Source organism: Phoenix dactylifera, chromosome 5 (genome assembly GCF_051530095.1).
Source record: "Phoenix dactylifera cultivar Ajwa chromosome 5, Ajwa_hap1_PhDact_Kaust_v1.1, whole genome shotgun sequence".
Classification (NCBI taxonomy): domain Eukaryota; kingdom Viridiplantae; phylum Streptophyta; class Magnoliopsida; order Arecales; family Arecaceae; genus Phoenix; species Phoenix dactylifera.
This window is the reverse complement of record NC_143194.1, coordinates 21,564,535-21,582,192: the sequence shown is the minus strand read 5'-3', so window position 1 is coordinate 21,582,192 and position 17,658 is coordinate 21,564,535. Positions and strand designations below refer to the sequence as shown.

General features: G+C 41.8%; 1 protein-coding gene across 1 annotated transcript; it reads left to right on the top strand.

The window, feature by feature from the left end:
• LOC103711257 (annexin Gh1) lies at positions 1-11,032 on the top strand. Its single transcript, XM_089930727.1, has 5 exons — positions 1-178; positions 287-432; positions 517-735; positions 9,244-9,456; positions 10,458-11,032. The coding sequence occupies exons 1-5, from the start codon at positions 103-105 to the stop codon at positions 10,749-10,751; spliced, it is 948 nt and encodes a 315-aa protein (XP_089786853.1). The 5' UTR covers positions 1-102; the 3' UTR covers positions 10,752-11,032.
• The last annotated feature ends 6,626 nt before the right edge of the window (positions 11,033-17,658 follow it).

Genomic DNA, 17,658 nt, shown 5'->3' with positions numbered 1-17,658 from the left:
TGGGCGGTGCCGACCTTTAAAACCCTCTTTCCTTTCCCTCCCTCCACCGCTGTCGTCTCCGGCTTCCTCTGAGTTCTCTCCGTCACGTTTCCGTGAGAAAGGATGTCGACACTCTCGATTCCCGTTTCCGTTCCGTCCCCCTACGACGACAGCGAGCAGCTCCGCAAGGCCTTCGAAGGTGCCTCCTCCCCCCCTCCTCCTCCTATGCGTCTTCTCCGTTTCCGATCTCAAGATCGCATCTACGGTTAGGGTTTTGATCGATTTTTTTTGGATCTCTTCTTGGCAGGATGGGGCACGAACGAGGGGCTGATCATCTCCATCGTGGCCCACCGCTCCGCTGCCCAGCGACGCCAGATCCGCGACGCCTACGCCCAGGCCTACGGCGAGGATATCCTTAAGGCCCTCGAAAGGGAGCTTACCCGGGACTTCGAGGTCTTCTCTCTTTCTTGTTTCTTCTCTCAAAGATGTCTTCTTTTTCCCTTCTCTTCTTTGATCTGTTGCTTGATCTGGGAACAGAAAGCCGTGCTGCTGTGGATGCTGGACCCCCCGGAGAGGGACGCTGTGCTGGCCAACGAGGCCTTGAAGAAGTGGTCCCCCGGGAACCGTGCGTTGATTGAGATCGCCGCGACGAGGACTGCTGACGAGCTGTTCGCGGTCCGGAGGGCGTACCATGCCCGCTTCAAGAGATCGCTTGAGGAGGACGTCGCGGCCCACACTAGTGGGGATTTCCGGAAGGTAACTCGCCGGGCTGGTCACTGGTCCTGTCTTTGATCTGATTGATCTGAGGATTTTTTTTTTCTCCTTTTTTTGGGTTTAGTTGCGTTGAAGTTTTGATTTTCAATCCCATTTAGGTTCTGTTTGTGTTGGGGTAGGAAAGATAAAATGAGAATATCGAGGTTGTTTATGTCACGCCCCGGATCCGGATCCGTGACACGGCCGTGCTATTGCCGACTACCGCCCACAATAGCACGCAGCCTCATACCTGGGAAATAGGGTAGTCAAACCAACCAAATCTTTTCATGTGTATTCATCTAGTACAACATGCTGGTCAGTACCCAAATACAGAGCTTCTACGTAGTTTATATACACAAAAGTATATACTTGCTTTACCCCAAAAGAAAGAAGCGCTAGTACCAAATTAACGTGTCTCTGGCAGCTATCAGTGGTGAGGATCTGAAAGAAAAAAGTAAATAAACGGATATGAGCTACACGGCTCAGTAAGTAATCCTGCATAATCCTACCGGATCAACCAGTAGACTAAACATGTAAATCAGGATTTTGAGAAGCTGACATGCATGTTTATCTAATAATCATCCTGGCATAATAAGTATGCAATTTAAACAAAGCAGTAGTGCAAATCACAAAATTTTCATAAAATATGCATATGAAACCGTGCCCCGGCATGCCGTGGTCCATTCTCTCGGATGCTACTGCGAAGTCAGACTCGACCACTGGCGGGGCCAGCTCAGTTACTATTCAGCCACTGGCGGGGCAGCTCAGTTACTATTCAGCCACTGGCGGGGCAGGCCCAATTCCAATTCAGCCACTGGCGGGGCAGGCTCAGTTACTATTCAGCCACTGGCGGGGCAGCTCAGTTACTATTCAGCCACTGGCGGGGCAGCTCAGTTACTATTCAGCCACTGGCGGCTCAGTCATTCTCAGTAGCATCTTTGAGCCCATTATAGTGCCTCTGGGGCTAGCTAAGACTTTATAAACTTACATGCATGATTAAAATATCAATATCATCAGGTTGCATACATAGCCATAGCTTCTGGGATCATGCAAGTTACTTATGCATTGTAACATATCATGCATGAAACATATGTACTTAAAATAAATGCTTAGGAAAACATTAATAACATGACATGATCCATAATAGGATTAGAACAGGTTACTTACATTCTTCACTAATCATGCATACAATTCAAATTGTATAAAAAACACTGGTTCATCTTATAAAACGTATTACAAGATCTACGATAGGATTAAGACAGATTACTTACTTCAATTCGCTTTCCAAATTGCTCAAGTCCAGGTGATAAATCCTTAATCACCTAAAACAACATAATAGGGATTACATTATTCCCTATTTATTTATTATAAAATCTCTTAGTTCATCATATTATGAATTTACTTGCTTGGATCCCATCCAAGGATCTAACCAAAGTCCAATTTGAAGCCTTTGGAGTTCGATTTAACACCAGATTGGGCCCACATGGGTTGATTGGGTTTTCAATTGAAGGATTGGGCCTCGTTTATAATTGGGTCCAACCTTTTCTAGCCAATTGGGTCCTCTGTCAATTTACTGGGCCTAATTTAGTATTAATTGGGCCTGCTGGGATTAACTCCACTCAACTGGGTTCGGACCCAAATCAATTTGGGCCTAATTTGGTTCGGATTTGACCCAATTTGCAGTTTGGGCTCGTCCAGACTTAGCACAATCTGATTGAGCTCGGATTTAGACTTGCCCAGTCTAATTGGGCTTAGGTTAGTCAAATTTGGCTAAACCCCCTCTTTTTATATTTTTTCTTTCTTTCTTTCTTTTTCTTTTTCTTTTTCTTTTCCTTTTTCTTTCCTTTTCTTCTCTTCTCCTTTTTCTTTTCTTCTCCTTCCCGAAGCTTCCTTCCTCCCTTCTTCTTTCATCCCGATCTCCTCCTCTCCTCTCCGACGAAGGCAGGACGGCGAGCGGAGGGGAGGATGGCGAGCGGAGGGGGACGGGCCACGACCGGCGGCGTCCGCGGCCAAGCCCCACGGCATCCCCGGCCGAGCCCGCGGCCGAGCTCTCGGCTTCCCCGGTCTTCTTCTTCTCCTCCGGCCGGATCTACGGCCTCTTCCTCCTCTCTCTTTCTTTCTTTCTTTCTTTTCTTTGGTCCTTCCCCTCCGGCACCACCCCATATTCTCTCTCTCTCTTACTCCCAAACCCTCTCTCTTCCTCTCTCCATTTTCCCCTGTGAAGGAAGAAGGGGGGTTTGGGAGGGCCGAGCCACAGTCGGCAGTGCCACCGCCGAGCTCGCGGCGTCCACAGCCGCGCCTGCGGCTGAGCCCACGGCCGCGCCTGCGGCTGATCCCGTCGGCGCGGGCGTCGGCTGCTGGCAGACCAAGGGAGCGGCCGCACGCGGTGAGCCCTGTTTCTTCCCCTTCCTTTCTGTCTTTGTTTCTTTCTTTATTATCTTGAATAAATCAGGAGGAGAGAAGGCAGGGGGCTTACCTAGCTTTTGGAAGAAGTCACGAGCCTCTCCTCCGGCGACGGAAGTAGGTTGGCAAACCCTCTCTCTCTTTCTCTCGTTCGGTGTTTAGGGGGGTCTGTGATTTGGGGTTGCCGGCAGAGGCTTAATTGATTATTTAGAGGATGAGACCCCCCTCTAAGAGGTCCCATCCTCTCCATTCCCTCCTGCTCCGGGACTGGCCGCCGCCTCCCCTTGTCTCCGGCGCGCCGGCAGCGGCTGTCAGCAGGGGTGAGGGTCACCCCTCCCTGTCGGTCTTATCCCTTCGTTTTTATTTCTTTTTTTTTTTTTTAAATATGATAACAGCACTGCCCACAGTGAAATTTGGGCCCAACCCTTAACTGGGCCCATTTCTTATTGGGCCTAGTAGGTTCTGGGCCCGGACATTACATCCTACCCCCCTTAAAATAAATTTCGTCCTCGAAATTAAACATACCTTAGGTTCTGGTTTTTTTAAAAGTAGTCAACCATTGAGTCATCCTCGAGATCTCATTTAGTCTCTCTTAAAATGCTTGCTGATAAGATTTTGGCAAATTCATGGCACCTCAAAACTTGATCCTTTCTATTTATGATATAGGAGTTCTTTTGATCTCTTCCAAAAGAAGACTAATCTTCCCACCTTAGATGCTATAATCCTTGGCCCGAGAAATTAATTGCTTTCGATTAAGTCCACACAACGGTCGTAATCGGGTTAATAGAAATAGGTGAGAGCATTAGCATCAAATACTTTTCATAATCTATAATCCTCTTTCTTCTCTTAACCCTGCCTACAATTTTATGATCAACTTTTATCCTAGCAAAACTTCAAACCCCTTTTAGATAGGTAGATCGAAGATGTCATGGCTAGGAGTAGGGAACATTTCAGGTCTAAGCCCAACCAAGGCACCATCCATCCGTTAATACTAAATTTAAGATGCTCAAAATCTTCCAGGAATTGCCACAGTAGAAAAAACTCACTGGTGAAATTATATAGCTGTCTCCAGATTATTCAGAGAATCAACATCTTAATTCTGAATAAGAAGATCAAGTTTCTTTGTCAAAATATCAACTTCTCTTGATTAACCGATCTATCACAAGATTAGATCATAAACGACTCTAATCCACTCTGGATAGAAATTCCTCGTAGTCTACTGACAACCTCAATTTCTTTCAATCAGATGGAGGGTTGATATTAATTAAAGAAACTCAAGCTTCAAGTTTAGGAGGACGGAGGTTTATATCAGCATATTCCAGATCTGAGATCAAAATCGATGATCTATTAATTCATGTCAAAAGATGCTAAGAAGTTTCTTAGCATGACATAAAACTGGAGAATCTAGGATAGCACAGTGCTATCCAGAAATCAGAACATTCTCCTTTTATTTATCCAAAAAAAATCTTACATTACAAGAAAACAGATCAAAACTTTTCGAATCAAAAGAATAATACTTCTGGCCAACTTAGATAAATAATTCAGATCACTATGTTTTCGCTGCGCATTCTGATCAAATTCCTTTGAATTCACAATTAACTTTTGATCAACATACTATTTGCCTACCAACAGAACTATTTAATCCTTCATGTGTATTTGCACTTCAAATCTTTCCTCCATCTAGATCGTATGTTACTTAGCTAGAACTTCCTTTTACCTTTTCATGAACGAGTAAAGAAAGGGTATCCCAACATAAGATCCCCTTAAATAAATAACAATGCTTTAAATAAATTTTTACATTTTCAGCAACTTCATTCATATAAAATGAGCCAAAAATATTCTTCAAGATTGGAAATTATCCCAGAATTTACTAAATGACTTCCAATCAAAATACCAATCTTGCATTGTAATTTGAAAAGATCTAATATGTCACATTCCAAGTAAACAAAGGAGAAACTCTTAAATGTCATTCTCAGATATATTTTCTTTCTATACAATAGTTTCATGCATAATTGTCATACAGATTTTAACCTCGAAGAATATAAAAGCTTTCCTTGTCCAAGCCTTAAACAACTTATGAATGAACCCTATCTTGCCATCAAAATAATTAACTTCAAACTAGAAGTATTATCCACAGTATCCGGTATCAAGTTAAACTTCCAAAATCACCTATATACTGATACACACTGTACTTTAATATTCCATGGCTGGTACTCCACTTAATATCAGTCAAAATATACTTTAATCATAATCCAAAATACAAATTACTCCATCGAGAAATCTCCAAACTAGCTTTTTCTTATTTTGGCATGGCTCGTTAGCATTCTGATTCAAAACACCAAAATCCTTAGTAGTCTTAAATCTTAAACTCTGATATCATACCTGTCACAATCATGCCCCGAGAATGATTTTGTATTAGCCTTAACTTCTTTCTTTTTTGTTGCTCATTGTCGTCTATCAAAATATTTATGTCAAGAAATTTTCGTGATTGACTGATGATACGACTAATAAAATCTTTTCTTTCCTTTCCGGTTATGCGGAATCTCACTAAATGAGACTTAACTACCCATTTCCTTATTAAAGCTTAAAATTTTTACTCATGGTTAACCTATTGCTCTGATACCACTAAATGTCACGCCCCGGATCCGGATCCGTGACACGGCCGTGCTATTGCCGACTACCGCCCACAATAGCACGCAGCCTCATACCTGGGAAATAGGGTAGTCAAACCAACCAAATCTTTTCATGTGTATTCATCTAGTACAACATGCTGGTCAGTACCCAAATACAGAGCTTCTACGTAGTTTATATACACAAAAGTATATACTTGCTTTACCCCAAAAGAAAGAAGCGCTAGTACCAAATTAACGTGTCTCTGGCAGCTATCAGTGGTGAGGATCTGAAAGAAAAAAGTAAATAAACGGATATGAGCTACACGGCTCAGTAAGTAATCCTGCATAATCCTACCGGATCAACCAGTAGACTAAACATGTAAATCAGGATTTTGAGAAGCTGACATGCATGTTTATCTAATAATCATCCTGGCATAATAAGTATGCAATTTAAACAAAGCAGTAGTGCAAATCACAAAATTTTCATAAAATATGCATATGAAACCGTGCCCCGGCATGCCGTGGTCCATTCTCTCGGATGCTACTGCGAAGTCAGACTCGACCACTGGCGGGGCCAGCTCAGTTACTATTCAGCCACTGGCGGGGCAGCTCAGTTACTATTCAGCCACTGGCGGGGCAGGCCCAATTCCAATTCAGCCACTGGCGGGGCAGGCTCAGTTACTATTCAGCCACTGGCGGGGCAGCTCAGTTACTATTCAGCCACTGGCGGGGCAGCTCAGTTACTATTCAGCCACTGGCGGCTCAGTCATTCTCAGTAGCATCTTTGAGCCCATTATAGTGCCTCTGGGGCTAGCTAAGACTTTATAAACTTACATGCATGATTAAAATATCAATATCATCAGGTTGCATACATAGCCATAGCTTCTGGGATCATGCAAGTTACTTATGCATTGTAACATATCATGCATGAAACATATGTACTTAAAATAAATGCTTAGGAAAACATTAATAACATGACATGATCCATAATAGGATTAGAACAGGTTACTTACATTCTTCACTAATCATGCATACAATTCAAATTGTATAAAAAACACTGGTTCATCTTATAAAACGTATTACAAGATCTACGATAGGATTAAGACAGATTACTTACTTCAATTCGCTTTCCAAATTGCTCAAGTCCAGGTGATAAATCCTTAATCACCTAAAACAACATAATAGGGATTACATTATTCCCTATTTATTTATTATAAAATCTCTTAGTTCATCATATTATGAATTTACTTGCTTGGATCCCATCCAAGGATCTAACCAAAGTCCAATTTGAAGCCTTTGGAGTTCGATTTAACACCAGATTGGGCCCACATGGGTTGATTGGGTTTTCAATTGAAGGATTGGGCCTCGTTTATAATTGGGTCCAACCTTTTCTAGCCAATTGGGTCCTCTGTCAATTTACTGGGCCTAATTTAGTATTAATTGGGCCTGCTGGGATTAACTCCACTCAACTGGGTTCGGACCCAAATCAATTTGGGCCTAATTTGGTTCGGATTTGACCCAATTTGCAGTTTGGGCTCGTCCAGACTTAGCACAATCTGATTGAGCTCGGATTTAGACTTGCCCAGTCTAATTGGGCTTAGGTTAGTCAAATTTGGCTAAACCCCCTCTTTTTATATTTTTTCTTTCTTTCTTTCTTTTTCTTTTTCTTTTTCTTTTCCTTTTTCTTTCCTTTTCTTCTCTTCTCCTTTTTCTTTTCTTCTCCTTCCCGAAGCTTCCTTCCTCCCTTCTTCTTTCATCCCGATCTCCTCCTCTCCTCTCCGACGAAGGCAGGACGGCGAGCGGAGGGGAGGATGGCGAGCGGAGGGGGACGGGCCACGACCGGCGGCGTCCGCGGCCAAGCCCCACGGCATCCCCGGCCGAGCCCGCGGCCGAGCTCTCGGCTTCCCCGGTCTTCTTCTTCTCCTCCGGCCGGATCTACGGCCTCTTCCTCCTCTCTCTTTCTTTCTTTCTTTCTTTTCTTTGGTCCTTCCCCTCCGGCACCACCCCATATTCTCTCTCTCTCTTACTCCCAAACCCTCTCTCTTCCTCTCTCCATTTTCCCCTGTGAAGGAAGAAGGGGGGTTTGGGAGGGCCGAGCCACAGTCGGCAGTGCCACCGCCGAGCTCGCGGCGTCCACAGCCGCGCCTGCGGCTGAGCCCACGGCCGCGCCTGCGGCTGATCCCGTCGGCGCGGGCGTCGGCTGCTGGCAGACCAAGGGAGCGGCCGCACGCGGTGAGCCCTGTTTCTTCCCCTTCCTTTCTGTCTTTGTTTCTTTCTTTATTATCTTGAATAAATCAGGAGGAGAGAAGGCAGGGGGCTTACCTAGCTTTTGGAAGAAGTCACGAGCCTCTCCTCCGGCGACGGAAGTAGGTTGGCAAACCCTCTCTCTCTTTCTCTCGTTCGGTGTTTAGGGGGGTCTGTGATTTGGGGTTGCCGGCAGAGGCTTAATTGATTATTTAGAGGATGAGACCCCCCTCTAAGAGGTCCCATCCTCTCCATTCCCTCCTGCTCCGGGACTGGCCGCCGCCTCCCCTTGTCTCCGGCGCGCCGGCAGCGGCTGTCAGCAGGGGTGAGGGTCACCCCTCCCTGTCGGTCTTATCCCTTCGTTTTTATTTCTTTTTTTTTTTTTTTAAATATGATAACAGCACTGCCCACAGTGAAATTTGGGCCCAACCCTTAACTGGGCCAATTTCTTATTGGGCCTAGTAGGTTCTGGGCCCGGACATTACAGTTTATGCATGGATTGGAAGATGATTATGTATTGTGTCCGGATTTCGAACTCTAGTTTTTATGCCGTGATGTTTTCTTTCTCCTCAGAATTGAAGGAAAAAAAAACCAAAAAGATTTGATTTTTCACTTTGGTTTTGGTTTCTTGGTCGTTTTTAGGAGGGTAATTAAAAGGAAGGTAGTTAAAAAATAAAATAAATGGTTGCTTATCCGCACGCATCAAGGTTTCTATAATTCGGTGTCCCGAAGGGTCACCATTATTAGCCATTACGATATACCGGATATAAAAGGACTATTTTTTGAATAATAATACAACATCTATTAATGATGCCATTATTGATCATTAAAACAGGAAATAATGGATGATAATAGTAAAATAACATCATTATTTGACAAAATAACAGCTCAGTGTAACTTAAGTAGTACCTTATTTAATTCATGGTGGAAAGATTACATAATGGTTGTTAATTATATTATATAATGGACCCCTGAGAATATTAGTGCCATTATACTGATTCGCAATCTCGGGGACCTTCAAAGACATTAGACGCTGACATCGTGCCTCTCATCATGTTTTGTTAAATTGAGGTCTACAGTAGTTTCATTGTGGTTTAGATTCATGGCAAGTATTTTTTTAGTGTTTGATGCCATTTTATTTTCCTTATGATCTTATTATTTTACGGGAGGAGGTAGAGCTTGAGAAGTTTTCAGAACAATTTTACTTCTGATTTTACTTGGTGAATTATTGAGCAATGCTTGTTATGTCCAGCTTCTTGTGCCACTCGTAAGCTCATACCGTTATGAGGGTCTTGAAGTGAATGCGTCACTGGCGAAGTCAGAGGCTAAGGTGCTGCATGAAAAGATAAACGACAAGGATTATGGCCATGAAGAAATCATTAGAATTCTAACTACAAGAAGCAAAGCACAACTACTTGCAACGTTCAATGATTACAACAATGAATTTGGTCATCCAATTAACAAGGTACTTACAACTGTTAAAATATTAAAATTATCTTTTTCTATATTATGGTTTATATTTATGCTCTGTTTTCATGGACTCTAACATGTAAGAAATAAGAATAAGTCATGTCACTGAGGTCCAATACTTGTGCTGGCTGAGATTTGTCTTAACTGACTTGCCCATAGACAGAACAACACATGGGAAGCCTCTATTTGGGGCCTATATGCCTTTTATTAATTCTTGATTTCTCAAATTTATTCTGAATTTTCTTAGGTCCTGCAATTTCTTCTCTCACCGGCGCACCCACACATATTTCACTTCCTTTTTTAAACTTTATGCATTCTTCACCTTAAGAATCCAGTTATATTTCTTTCTTTGAGAAAATATGGTGGGAATGCCAGCTTCAGGGTTCTGGGACCTCTCTCCCTAGTTCATGCACTGAGGACAGAGGTGCAGACCGGCGGACTAGCATAAGTCCAGTTATATTTATATATATGGCTATCATATTACAGCTTTAAATTCTAAAATTGCAATTGTAGTACCATTTTATGTACTTCATTAATATTCCATTAGATTTATCTTAGTACCATGAAGACTTCGACCTATTGCTCCGGATCCCCATTTACTAGGAAGACAAGAATCAAAAGGATCGAACTACCTACTCATTATTCGGAGGTGAATCATAGAACACCAAAAGCTTTGGTAGATTATGGACCTAACATCGGTCACATCCCTCACGACATAAGAACCTTGTAGATTTTGTGAATGCTGAAACCTCTTTCTTGCCTGATGTTTCCAACACATAATGCCACTCTTCGCCTTAAATTACACATACCATTATTGCCCGATTATCACCAAATTTAATTTGATAATTGCAGTCAAAATAGGAAGAAAAACCTTCTCCTTTTCAGTGGGAATATAAACAAAAGTAGGTGGGCAAAAGCTACAATGCACCTAAAGATGAAATATGCAACTGAACTCAGATTGCTGATTTAAACCTATACTGTTTCTTGCATTCTCAGGACTTGAAGGCTGATCCTAAGGATGACTTCCTCTCTGCACTGAGGAGCATCGTACGTTGCATCATTTGCCCTGAAAGATATCTTGAGAAGGTCATCCGGCTTGCAATCAACAAAGTGGGGACGGATGAGTACGCTCTTACTCGAGTCATAACCACTCATGCTGAGGTGAATATGAAACCGATAAAGGAGATATACTACAAGAGAAACAGCGTGCCTCTGGAACGTGCCATTAAAAAGGACACCACTGGAGACTATGAGGACTTCCTTCTTGCATTGATAGGAGAGGATGCCTAAGCTTTCTTGAGGTTCAGTACCTGGCATCTTGGTAACCCCGTTTATACCATCATGTCCCTTTTGTGTGTGGGAATAATGTCTTGGTTTGCCTCAGCGGGAGTGTTGGCTTGTTTTAGGTCTTATGACATGCCAAGGTGCAAATAATGTGTCTCTGTGTGCCTTGCATCAAACTTGAGGGATGCGTTTACTTATTTTCAGTTTTCTGTTGCATTGTTAGATGTGGGTTTTTTTATCCGCCAAGATGCTGAATATATGAATCCATCTTGTGTTTGAGCGATAAATGCATGTTTTAATAAGTTACGGGTACTGGAAGAAGGGTTTACTTCCTGTGAGGTTATGTATTGGGGACATGTCGTATCTCACAACTTAGAATTGTTTTCCAAACTTCTGGAGAAGACATCAAGAAGCATTACCGTTGCTTCCGAATCCTGACGTTGCTTGGTTCGTGCTCACAAGCACCCAAAGGTTTTGCAAAAGTTATTAGAAATTAGTGCCGGGCATGTCTCGTGCACGAGATGGGTGTAGAGTAAGGCTGCAAATCGGTCTCGTTGATCCATGACCCGATCCGATTTGCTGCTAACCAATTTTTTTGGGTTGGATCTAGATTTATTGAATGCAATCCGATCCGAATCTTTAAAATTATTTGGACCCTCAGGTTGCAATCTGTAGGGGTGCAAATATAAGTTCTGAAGCCATAGATGGATTAATTCGATCCGGATCTGAATATTTTTGGTTAGGTTCGGATTTGTTCGGATCTAAATATTTTTGGTTAGGTTCGGATTATACATGGATCCAATCTGAATGGCTTATTGGGTCAAAAATTATAGAGACGGATCCGATCCGATACGATATTCTATCGGGTCGGGTTTGGGTCTAAAATTAGGATCCGAACAAAAAATCGAATTGAATCGGGGTCGCCCATGATCTGATCCGATCCGACTTATTTGAACCTCTAATGTGGAGTTGTTTCTCTGGGAAAACAAAAGGTGTAGAAGTTTCATTTGTTAGATAGTCTGGAAAGGAGAAAGTACCGAAAGATAGGGCTGCGGTCACGATCGGAACGAGATCGTCCGGATGTATGCAGATATTGAAAGGAACAATGCTAGTTTCAAAAGCATTTTTACTCGGACTGCACAATTTCTTCAACAACTTGGGGGATCGTTCTTTCACTGCCCTATCTTTCTTGTGTCATTATTGCAAGTTGGTTTCACGCAAAATCGAACAGACGAATTTTACAGCTGATCAACGAGATGGTCTTCATATTTAATGCCATATCTTAAACCTATACAACTATTAGCGACGTTACGGCCCTAGTTCTCCGAGTTGTCAAATGCTGGCAGCACTTGCCGGATTAGCCTAATCTGGTGGCCGCAATGGTGGCTGTCATTCACCATTGTGCGAAAGTTTGTCCTCACATCTTTGCAGGAAAGCAATCGGCTGTTGGTCCTTCAACATGCATGAATGGGAAGGATATGGTTAAGATTGTAAATGAGTCGGGTTGATCTGTGACCTGACCGGATTTGATCCGACTCATTTTTAAGGATCCATGGGGCCGGGTCGGGGTTTCAAATTGGACCCATTCTATTTTTCGGCTCGAGTCTAAGTTTCCTGAATCTCGAACCAACTCGACCCGACCCATTATTTTTTTGGGTCAATTTTGGATCATTTAATCAACGACCTGATTTGACCCGACTTGAACCAAGATTATCCATTTTGGGCCTACAGACCCACAGCATGCAGGCCACTACCACAAGGAATTACCCAATCGCTCAGTTGTCTTCTAAGTTCTGAGTCTTCTCAATCGCTTCGACTACAACTCTTCGACATTGTCGCTCTGACTCCATAAGGTCCAATTGCTTTTCTCTCTTCAGTCTTCATTGCTTTAGGCTTTCAGCCATTCGGCTTTTCCTGTTTCCCAATCGCTTTCTCTCGATCTCCGTTGAGGCTGAGGACTATTTAGAGTGCAAAACCTTTCTTGCTTCAGGCTTTTCAGCCATTTCGCTTTCCCTGTTTCCCAATCACTCTCTTTCAATCTCCCCTGAGGCGGAGGACCATTTGGAGCCTTAACAAAAGTGCAAAACCCTTCCTTTCCTAATTAGATCGATCTCCCCCTTCATGCTTGTACAAAACCCTAGAGCTTGTAGTGATTCAACGAGTCTCTTCGGCGTCCGACAACTTCGACATGCTTCGTCCCGACTCCCAAGATATCTCCCTCCTCCAAAATCCTAACATTTGCAACTTGCCCTACCTTGTTCTCCTCCATCCTCTCTTTCTTCCTCCTCCAGATATTCCTCCCTTCTTCGGTTCTTCGAAACCCTAGGTCTTCCTCCTCGAGATATTACTCTGGGTCGGGTCCTTGTATAACCCTAGGTTTCAGCCTTTTTAGGATCCACCTTTGTTTGATAGGTTCGATATATTTTTGACTTGAATCATTCTATGGGCGATCGGTAGGTGTTTATTGGAGAAATCAAATTTTCTACTTTATTTTTGTTATTATTCTTATTTATTATTATTTAATTTTGCTATAATTTTGATCTGATTGTTTGTTGTTTGAGGTTTTGTGGTGATCGATATTTTGTTTTGCATGCATTGTATTGCCGGTAAAGTTATAGATGTCAGCATGCTGTGCTGAATATGCCTGATGAAATGCGTAAATGGGATGCATGTATGCCTTATTCATGTATTTTCATGTCAGCATGCCATATACTACAAGTTGTTTTGCCATAGCCCCATTCAGGCTCTCTATGATTCTGATTCTCTTTTAATTTGTTGCTTTTGTTTTGCACGTTGATTGTTCTTGTGGGGTTGTGGAATTTTTCGCCAAGGCCTGAATCTGAACTGGACTCAAACTGAACCCAAATTTTTTGGATTAGGTCCAGGTTATACATGGACCCGACCCAACTTGAATGACCCATTGAGTCAAAAATTGTAGCCGTGGATCCGAACCGAACCGACTGGACCCGATTTTCTATTGGGTTTGGTCTGGGTTCAAAATTAGAACCCGAACAAGAAATCAGGTTGGGTCGGGGTCACTCATGACTCGGTCCGACCCAACCTATTTGCACCTCTAAATATGGTGATGGTGAATTCAAGCAGTGGTTATAGTGAATTTAAGTTTTGTAGGTTCATGTAAATTGCTTATTGAGCTTGTTGGAATTGCATATATAATAGTTGTCAGAATCATACATAATCTCGCCTATTATAGTATGTACAATATTCGATATTACAATCACTACATATTGCATGCACAATCTTAATATATTAGCTCAGAGCAATCTCCAAAAATTATGGGATCTGACTGTCATATTCAAATTTAGTATTTGTACCAAATTATAGGATTTTGCTATTGTATTATACTATATCTGGTTCTTAGTATCTTTTCCATAATCATGAAATTTTATTGTTATATTCTACTATATCTAGGGGGCTCAACTTGTATATAAAGCATACTAGTACCATGAACAAAATAAGCAATTCAAATCTTAATTCTAATATAAATTTTTCATGATATTAGAACAGTTTTTTTCTTGATCACTCAACCCCTCTTTCTTGTTCTCCTATTGTCCTCTTGGTGTTCATTTTCCTTGGCCCTCTAATCTCCATTTGATAATCATCGCCTCTTCTACAGTTATTTTCAATCTTAGTGCTGATATAACGTCACTGTTTTTTCTCCACCACTCAGATAACCCAAGCATGATCCTGGTCTCTCAAGTCTTTACTGGTGACAATTATCTTCTATGGTGGCATGCCATGAAGACTGCTCTCTTAGCCAAAAATAAAATTGGCTTTATTGATGGCTCGCTTAAAAAATTTGATAAAAGTTCAACAACACTTGATGTATGGAAACGTTGCAACACTATGGTGCTTTTCTAGATTTAGAATGCAGTCCATAAAGATCTTGTGAGCAGTCTAATCTATTTTGAAACTACAAAAGAGTCATGGGAAGATCTGGAGGAGTGTTTTTCTCATGGTAAATCTACCCAAATTTATCATATCAAGCGAGATATCTCAATGCATATTTAAGATCAATTTTCTCTTGCTTCTTATTTTACTACACTCAAAACATATTGGGATGAAATCAATTATTTATATCCACTTACTACTTGCACTTGTGGTACAATGAAAAAGTTGAACTGGATCTTTCAACGTGAAAAGGTTTTTCAATTCCCTATGGGGCTCTATGACTGTTCTAGGTTCTAAACTAGCGCACACCCCGATAGAGCAAAATTTAAAACTATCACCTGATGTTGGAGAACCTTCAAATGATCCTGGATCATACAGACGCCTAATAGGTCGTTTGATTTATCTCACAATCACTCGTCCAGACATTACCTTTATTCTTCGAGTCTTAAGATACCTTAAATCATGCCCCGGCTTTAGTATCCTCATGGTTGCTTCGAACAACTTTATCTCAGTGCTAATTATGATATTGATCGGGTGAGTTGTTCCATTACTCGCCGTTCTGTCATAAGTTATTGTAGCTTTTTTGGTGATAACCCTATCTCATGGAGCACAAAGAAACAAAGTACTGTATCTCGCTCCACCATTGAAGCTGAGTATCGATCAATGGTCTCTACCACTTTTGAATTAATCTGGCTCCAAACTCTACTCTTTAACATGGTTATTCACCACCGTTAACCTATGTCTCTTTATTATGATAACCAAACAACATTTTATATTGCTTCAAACTTTGTATTCCATGAGTGGACAAAATATATCGAATAGATTGTCATGTTACTCCAAAAAAAACTAAAAGTAGGCACAATCCAGACCAAGTTCCTTCGAAGTGACAATTAGTGTGCTGATATTTTTACTAAGGCTTTGGGTCGTGATCATTTTTTTTATCTGTTACGCAAGTTGGGTGTTACGGAACTACACATATACCAACTTGAGGGGGAGTATTATAGTTGTCAAAATCGTGCACAATCTCGTCTATTATAGTATGTACGATATTGGATATCATAACTGCCACATATTGCATGCACAATTTTGGTATATCAATTCAAAGCAATCTCCAAAAATAATAGGATCTAATTGTCACATTTAAATTTAGTATTTGTGCCAAATCATAGGATTTTTCTATTATATTATACTATATCTGGTCCTAATATCTTTTCCATAATTATGAAATTTTATTGTAGACTCAACTTATATATAAAGTACACTAGTGCCATGAACCGAACGAGCCATTCAAATCTTATTTTTAATACAAATTTTTTAGCATATATTCACAGCAACTTCTGATTTATCTTCCTTCCTAGCCACCAAAGATATAGAATTTCCTGTAACTTTTTTGAAAGTTTAATTCTCTCTAAAGAAAAAAGGTGTAGATGAAAGCATAACCATGAAATGTGAAGATTACGTTTCTAAAGAGTCAACTTTAGTGGTGTATCTCCATTTCCTTGACTGATGCAACTCAAGCCTCCACCTCTCCCAGACTTACACCCCCCCACCTCTCCCCCTCGCCAATCAGCACTATGCGAGTTGACCACCTATGGGGATTTAACCACCAACAACCATGGCCGCTGACACCTGCGTCCACGGTAAGGGGGGACACCGTTGATGGAAGGCCGCCGGCCGCCGGCCGCCGGCGATACCACTTCTGTGATGGGCTTGCCCATTGGAATGCGATTAGAGAGGACGGGGGAATGGGATCGACGAGGAGTTACGGTTTCTTTTTATTACATGATGATGGGAGGTACGAGGTGCTTTTCTCTGTTGATAGCAATAATCACATACCTTTGGATCTGTCCAAGGTGATCTTTGACTCCCATGCATTTTCCCACCAAGCTATTCGGCTCGGATGGCTTATCTTACATCAGGGAAATACTGGCCGTTAAGCCCAGAAGGTCATAAGATGGAAATGGCTAGTTCTTTGTTAGATTACACTCTCCGCCGAACATTCAAAAGCTTTCAAGAAACCAAAGTTGATCAAGCAGGTGATTTGCTGTGGATACAACTGAAAAAATAAATAAAAATAAAAAAAAAATCTGTCATTGGTCATGCTCCCAACCACGTCAACGAAGTGAAAAGTGCAATCTAGAAGTCAAAAGACCTCCCCTGTTTTGGAATCAGAAGGCGCCTTCCTCTTCCTTCTCCAGTCAGATATGATGGCTGCAATGGTCGTGGAACCAAATGCCTTCACGTGCAATGCATTGATCAACGTTCAAGGAGGAAACATAGTTCATGCTCTAATGCTGAAGCAGGAGATGCTTGCTTGTAGGCTTTTTCGTGATGTTGTCACGTACGACTTACTGATTGCTGGTGCATGTAATGTACGTAGAAAGCTGATAATGAGAAAGGAAACATCCAATCGGGCATATGATGAGGGAACTTGAAATTTAAGATACATGCAGGGAAACTTGTATGACCAAGGTGAATGCTATAAGAAACATTGGGACGCGTCTAAAGGATAGAGCATTAATATGAAGATCTTGACATATTAGGGCTTCAGTTCTATCCATTTCCAACCCTTTATTTCATGCCGTCTGCTAAAGACCCATATTCTTATCACTTAATTATCGTTATTTTCTACAAATCTGCAACTGTATCCTGTTCTCTTCAGTGGAGGTCGGTTTGAGGCTCAGGATGGGAATTGTCCACTTGCTATGATGAGATTTTGTATGGTTTGAGATAATTTGCTCTGAGCTTGGACATATGGTTGAGCATAAGAAGATGGTGTAAAGGCAAGCAGCAGCAGCAACACCATCACCACCACCAACAAAAAAGGCCCAGAACCAACCTAGGAGGCATGAGATAGCTTTTTCTGCATGTGAGAAAAATCCAGGCAGTAAGAATTTTGCTGTGAGAGTTCTGATAAGAGTAATAGAGCAAATCAATAACGAGCTGGAGGAGTTGAAAAACTTAAAAGAATAGAGAAGCGAAGAAACATGAACATGATTCGTGT

Coding starts and splice junctions, on each gene's coding strand:
- LOC103711257 (XM_089930727.1), top strand. CDS start 103: ATGTCGACACTCTCGATTCCCGTTTCCGTTCCGTCCCCCTACGACGAC. Junction 433..516: donor AGCTTACCCGGGACTTCGAG/GTCTTCTCTCTT, acceptor ATCTGGGAACAG/AAAGCCGTGCTGCTGTGGAT. Junction 736..9,243: donor CTAGTGGGGATTTCCGGAAG/GTAACTCGCCGG, acceptor TGTTATGTCCAG/CTTCTTGTGCCACTCGTAAG.